The 7,434-nt window shown below is 32.0% G+C and overlaps 1 protein-coding gene across 1 annotated transcript in view; it reads left to right on the forward strand.

Moving 5' to 3' along the window:
* Nucleotides 1-6,985, forward strand: part of LOC118204639 (uncharacterized) — a 28,729-nt gene extending 21,744 nt beyond the window's left edge. The window contains exon 4 of the mRNA XM_085810229.1: nucleotides 2,858-6,985. Within this exon, the coding sequence (XP_085666355.1) occupies nucleotides 2,858-3,337 (480 nt within the window). The 3' untranslated portion in view covers nucleotides 3,338-6,985. The remainder of the gene's footprint in view (nucleotides 1-2,857) is intronic.
* Nucleotides 6,986-7,434: the final 449 nt, after the last annotated feature.

Genomic DNA, 7,434 nt, shown 5'->3' on the forward strand with positions numbered 1-7,434 from the left:
CTAAACAGGCTGAACGACATCGTGGTTCGGATCCGTAAGTCTTCGAACTCTAAACCTAAAGTCGTTCATTACGACAGGTTAGCTCGTTACTATTTCCATAGTACATAATGTAAATAATTGTAGATAGTATAAGACCATGGTCCATTTTGTTTTTAAATGTGTATTTGATTTGATTTGTATTTAGTATTTGATTTGCGTTTAGTATTTGATTTGTATTTGATAGCGTTTGATTTGTTTTATTTATTGCATTTATTGTTCATGTTGTTTATTATTGTAATGTAATGCTTATTAATGCATTTATGCCACAGTTGTAAGTTTAGCTTCCTGTCCAGGGATTGTACTGGCCGGGACGTGCAGTCCTTGGGAAGGGGGCAATGTTGCGAATTTGGTATTTAAAAAGCTAATGTTAGTTCAATTATAAATTAAATAGTTTTATTTCTCGCGTAGTGCAGCGCGTGACGAATATTAAAAGAAAGCTAAGCCGGAAAATTGAAAATACAAGAGCTCGTGCATTAAATAAATAAATATCTCTTTTTGATTTCGAGAAAGTACTGGAAAATTCTAGCGCGTGATTTTAAAATCTTATAAAAGGAGGAAAACATCTCAGTTCGTAGTAGTTGCTTAGTTTGTTGTTGTTTAGAAAACTGCTCTTGTTGATTGTAGCGAATTCGCGGATTAGCTTTCTTTAGCTGTTTTGAATTACGTTCTATTGGACATTTGAGTAGTTAAAAGTTAACTACTGTGAGATATTGTAATACTGCATGATAATTTGAGAAGATTTAAGCATTTTTGTTGTGATAAAAATAATTTTTTGTTCATTTTTCAACGGACTTGTGCATTCATTTCATAACGAACCCGTACGCACGCAACAATATTTAATAAATAAAGGTAAGACACAAAATGTTAAAAAACGCCGCTTTAGACGTAATTTAAAATCTGAAAACTTTTTTTTAACTTTTTTATTTATTTTATTTTATTTCTGATCAATTCGGTGTTCCCCCCCCCCCACACATTTAATCGACTAAAAGTGAATATAGGTGAAATATTGGATGGAACTTGAGCGTTACGACTATTTGATTAGAATTGACTTTTAATACGATATCCCGTTTCCTATACCTGTATTTCGAAAGTTACTAATTTTCTCTCATTATATCAGCAACTTAGTTAAGAGTGGGTGTGAATACAAGTAGTCTGACTTCCGCACGAGAAAAATTGACCGGAATATTTAATTTTAAAATTTTGATGTCATTTTCAGCTTGTCTTGAGGGATTGATTAATTAAGTTAGAGTAATTACAAAAAAGGGGCGTTTATTGGACGTACATGGGATTCATATGACGTCCACATTAGATATTGTTTTTAATTGCATTTTACTTTCTTTTTCATAAGAACTATTTTTGGCGGCTGGCCACACAAGCGGCTAATACAGATAATCTCTGTAACGTTATAATCTAGTATATATATATGAAGAAGAATGTATGTTTGTTTGTTCGTGAATAACTCAGTGACTACTATAGCTATCGTCACCAAACATTCTACCATTCTTTTCTGGGTCCTGGAAAAGGTTGACGACCACTTTTCTCAAGAAATAAATAAATAGATAAATTTAAAGAAAAAAATAAAAATAGAGTTAAAATCAGAGATATTAATTAAAAGCTCTGAAAACGCTAATTTTCCCCTTCATTTTTCCGAGTTGCAACAGTCTCGCACGCTGGAGATAAAATTCTGCTTTATTTCGAGAAGTGTTGCTACTGCTGGCTTTCAAATCAGTTTGTTAGCAAAAAATTTATAAATTTTACGAAATATTAAATAAAAATACCATTGTCAAATTAAGACACAATAATACTCCGAACAAATACTAATTCAGAAGTTAATACTAATTCAGAGACTAAATACTAATTCAGAGACTGAATACGACTCTGGCGCTAGGTAAAAGATTGCTTAACAACTTAAGCTCTATGGAAACTTTTGCTTCCCCACGACCAGATTTCTCCAAACCTTAGAGTTTTTGAATGCATTCTACGCATCTGGGTGATTAGATGTACCAATAGTACATCTTCTTTTAGATACAAACGTGAAAGGCCTAAGGCATACTTGATCTATTGGTGATAACTCACAGTAGTTGGTACCACATACGAGTGAAGGTAAAGGTTTACGATCATTTGATTAGAAAGACGAAAATCATTAAGAACTGCGTGCCATTGTTGCTGATATAATGAGAGAAAATTAGTATATTTTCCTTTCGAAATATTTTATGTGTGTTCCATATCGCATCAGACTGAAAAATGTATGACTCTAAGTCGTATTTTTTGCATCGTTACTAGAAAAAAATTACAGCGGTATCGTCCTCTCTGTTGTTAGATACATTACTTACTTAACTAACTTAACTGGCGTCGAGTACTTCCTCTATTTTTAAATAAAATCTTATACTGTAAAAATTTTTTCTTTTATGACATCCATTATCTTGCTTGTGAATTGTTAAAAATAAAATGATCATGTGATCAGACGGCGTGATATTAACGGTCGTCTGTATTCTTTTCCGTCAGGCCTTGCGGTAAATGTTTATGTAAACAAATCTTTAGAATTCTATGTAACGTACTTTTCTTGGCTTACTAGGCTAGTTTTTTATTCCCTGTTCTCGGTTTAATTGCGCTTGGATTTTTCAGTCTAATGTCTTTTTGTGTGTGATGTAAATAAAAATAAGAAAAAAAAAAAGAAAAAAAAAAACTGGACAATATGTTCTTCATTCAAGAATCTCGATTAATTTTCTAGTGATATTATTATTATTATTATCATTTCATGAAAAGACACACTGTGCACATTTTTTGTACTTGTTCATAAAGTAATTATTATTTTCAGCCCGACTGGATGTCAGAGAAGAGACCGAAGAAGTTCCGGAAGCCCATGTTCTTGAGCGAACTGAATTTGGACGTCTCTCGACATGTTTCGGCGCCGAAACAGCAGCTGCCTTGGAACCAATTGAATCTGACTGAAGAACTATCTTTTTTCCACCCTGAATTGTTGCCTCGGAAAAATCAGATTAAATCATGGTTGATTCGGAGAGCGTCTTGTCCGGTTGTTTTCACATGGCAGGACATGGGAGCTGATATCTGGCCTAGATGGCTTCGCTATGGATATTGCCTTGACAGGAAAGGAGAATGTTCTTTCCCTGCCGGTATGGCGTGCAGGCCTGTACAGGGTGCGAAAGTCGATCTGCACGTTTTGCGCTGGGTGTGCAGAAACCGCAAAGGAGATCTTGCATCCAAGAAGAAGAGAAAAGCTTGTGAATGGATAAGAGTAATAACATCTGTTATCGTGGACTGCCAATGCGAATGCTGAATAAATATCATTTGGACCGTTTTTACTTTTCAAAATGTTTTTGGCAGAGGTCGTTCCTGCTTTCTGGCAGAAAAACGCGCGCAGAAAATAGGCGATGTTGGTATGATCCCATTAATCAACAGCTATTTCGATAACCATTAAACGATAAGGAAATATATTCTTCAAAAAGGCAACGGAATTTAACTAATTTAATACAAATGCAACTAAGAAACATATATATAAAAAAAGGAACAAAAATCTTAAAGCCGTCAAATTTTACATTACGCCTAAAGGGGCGGTTTTTTACTGTTTTGTGCGTTACCTTTATTTATTAAATATCCTGTTCTTCGCATTTAAAGCATAAAATTCATTTCAACGGCAATATCGCAAAGTAATTTTAATATGAGCCTATCTCTAGAACTTCCGATACACAGTCTCGCGCGCTAGAGATAAAAATGTTCCCCCTCCCCTCCCCCGGTTACAGTGTAACCATTGCTCGCTTTGAAATCGTTGAGTATTTTAATCAAAAATTCGTTAAAGTGTTACAAAATATGAAATCGATTATAAAACAAATTAGGGCTTCCACATACCCATATTCTACGGAAGATTGCGTTATTCAAATTTTAATAGCTGTAGGTAACGTTGTTTTATCACAATGCGAGACACATACATACATTCATACAGATTCTTCATTATTTAATTTCTTTAAATATAAGACAGAGCGATAGTATATAGTGGCAACGATTTGAAAAGTGATACAGTTTAAGTTTTCGACGCAAAATGCCAAAACGAAATTAATAGTCCTTCAGAGCAAATTACCACTTTGGACTAATAATATATCTAATTAGAAGCATTCAATATTTTTATAGAATTACGTATTGTTTTACTTTTTAAATGTAATAAAAGACATCGAAACGCTCTCATGTTAATCTAATATACTATGCTATTACGCGTGGGCTATGTCTACGGATAATCTCTAATGATTATTCACATTAAACTTTAAAAGAATCCTTCTGGGCGATCGTCAAAATCTGAACTCTCTCAGATTTTTATTTTTTCATTTATTTTTATTGTTAGCTCTAAGGAAAGCTCTAAGAAACCATATTTTAATCTGTGAATATGTATTCAAGTTCCCCCCCCCCCAGTTTGACACAGTATTCACAATATCAAACTAGTTCTGATGAACAATGAGTAACTCTAATAAAATTAAATTCTATTTACAAAATGTTCGTACCTTTCAGTACAACATATAATTCTGCTTAAATCGCAATAACATTTCAAATTTGCATTCATTTTTCTTTTATTTGTTGCATAGTTTTTCTCTCTGCAAAATAACAGCATTCATAATATTTTAAGTAGTATAGTATATTTAAGCTTGGATAATTAAATGAATCTGGACTAAATGTTATTTCTTCAACAGATGTAAAATATAGATATTGTTACGAAATGTACAGGCGCGGTAAGATGGCTTCCCCGCAAAACAGTTTTACGGTTGCGATAAAACGGCTAGGGAAGGGTTGCCACATTTGGCGAGAAATCGCCCATTTGATCACCAAAAAAAAAAAGCGCAACAATATAATAATAATATGTAATTGCATAATTTTATTGAGAGCTTTTAAATGAATCTGGATTAAATGTTATTTCTTCATGCAGATGCAAAATATAGATATAATAATAATATGTAATTGCATAATTTTCTTGAGAGCTTTTAAATTACTCTCAATAAATTTATGCAATTGTATTTAAAATTGTAAAGCAATTTTTATTCCAAATGTATAGAAATATATGTTTTTACATCTGAACTGAAACAAATTTAAAATAATAATTACAGTTACTATTTTGCAGTCAATTACCCTTAAATACAAAATGTTACATAACTATCGTATAACTTGTAAATTTAAGAGTGTACCTTTATGATATGAAGAATACTGACAAATATTATTCCTTGAAAACTGAGATCAATATTGATCAGTCGAAGTTTTGCGGAGCATCAAACATGTGTTTGTATTTCTTTCAACCAGGTAGTGAAATCTTCACAATTGCTTGTATTTGATCTAACTTCGCAATGAAAATTTTCAGAAGAAATTCACTATGCTGTAATTATTTTGTACAAGAAATTGCGTGGCAAAATGTTTTCAACTATCTTGCTTTAAAGCGGATAAAGGTATTTGACATGATAGAAATATTACTCGAAGCCCATTGGTCAATCTTAGAAGCCACTCCCTTGTTGGCTACACAGATGTGCCCTTGTGAAATGTGTGAACGGGAGATCTAGAACTGTCCTTTTTTTTAGTCGAAAGGGGCTTTGTTCCTGAAGGACTATTGCTTTCATTTTGCGTTGGTTCACTATAAATGTCCGTTTCACTTTTCAAATTGTTGCCAGCGAATGTTAGAGTCCTGCATTATATTTGAAGAAATTAAATAAACATTTGGTATTTGTTTTATTATCGATTTCATATTTTGTAAAAAACTTTAACGAATTCTTGATTAACAAACTCAAGGATTTCAAAGCGAGCAATAGCAACGTTGTACAGAAAAAAACATTTTTCAACTCCACCGCGCGAGACTCTGTATCGGAAATTCTGAAGGTATGCTCAATTTAAAATTATTTTGCGATATTGCTGTTGAGCTGAATTTTATGGTTTAAGTGTGAAGAACGTGATATTTAATAAATAAAGGTAACACACAAAATGATAAATAAACGCCCCTTTGGACGTAATTTAAAATCTGAACCTTTCAGCTTTTCTTTTCTCCACCCACCCCCCGCAATGTACGTATACTTTCTTAAGTTGACGTGTATCTTTTCACAGGACTTTTATTTCCCTATTAAAGGTACAACTTGGCTAATGGATAAATAACATTAATATGTGATTTAAGTAACTGTTAAGATTTAATGAATTTTTACGGTTGCGATAAAACGGCTAGGGAAGGGTTGCCACATTTGGCGAGAAATCGCCCATTTGATCACCAAAAAAAAAGCGCAACAATATAATAATAATATGTAATTGCATAATTTTATTGAGAGCTTTTAAATGAATCTGGATTAAATGTTATTTCTTCATGCAGATGCAAAATATAGATATAATAATAATATGTAATTGCATAATTTTCTTGAGAGCTTTTAAATTACTCTCAATAAATTTATGCAATTGTATTTAAAATTGTAAAGCAATTTTTATTCCAAATGTATAGAAATATATGTTTCTATACATTTGGAAGATTACGACCAAATGTATAGAAACATATATTTCTATACATTTGGAACAGATTACGACCTTTCACACAACATACAATACTCCAACTTTTATGAAGTGTCTCGATATACCGTTTTTTCTGATCACACCAATGCTGTCTAGAATAACATATAAATAACTTGGTATCGAAATAACATGTTTGCTTTTTACCAGCTGGTGATCTGATTGCACGAAAAAGAATACCGGAATTCACGAAGTTTGTTAGAGTCATAGACAGACAAAGAATATTTACTTTGTTTACCCAAAAATGTTTGCATATTTATTGCTTGTATAAATTTAAAAAATAATTTTGCCAATCAGATGTACTTGTACATAGTCATTGCTTTCATTAATTTTATTTTGATTGTGACTGTGTTTGCTATATATGTATAGGGTTTTAATCCATATGAATCCCAAAATAAAATGTGTTGTTACTTTATTGTTCAATTATTTGTTATTAATTTAATTAATTTATTTTTTATTTTATCGTTTTTCAAGAATCTGCTTCGTATAATTGAAAAATGAGCTGTTTACACCACTTGACTTCCTTGTACGGAATATTAAATTATACGCAATTTTCCTGCATTTCATTTAAACATATTGAAGTAACAGTTAACGAATTTTGAACTAAATATACTTCGTCGATAGCGCATAAACCACATTAGAATAAATGCACTCTTTAAAGTTCATTATATTTATTTATCATAGCGACACTTAGAAGCCACTCATAGCACACTTAGACGCTAGGTTCACTTAACAACATTACATCTCATTCATTTTATAACTCGGAGCGCACAAAAATTACATCATCTGATAATTACCACAAGTTCTATTCAAATACTATAATAAATCTAAAACGTATAAAAGTAATTAAACAAATAAAAA

The sequence above is a fragment of the Stegodyphus dumicola genome, chromosome 2, assembly GCF_044657685.1.
Source record: "Stegodyphus dumicola isolate Sdum_Otavi_A_Nest chromosome 2, ASM4465768v1".
NCBI lineage: Eukaryota > Metazoa > Arthropoda > Arachnida > Araneae > Eresidae > Stegodyphus > Stegodyphus dumicola.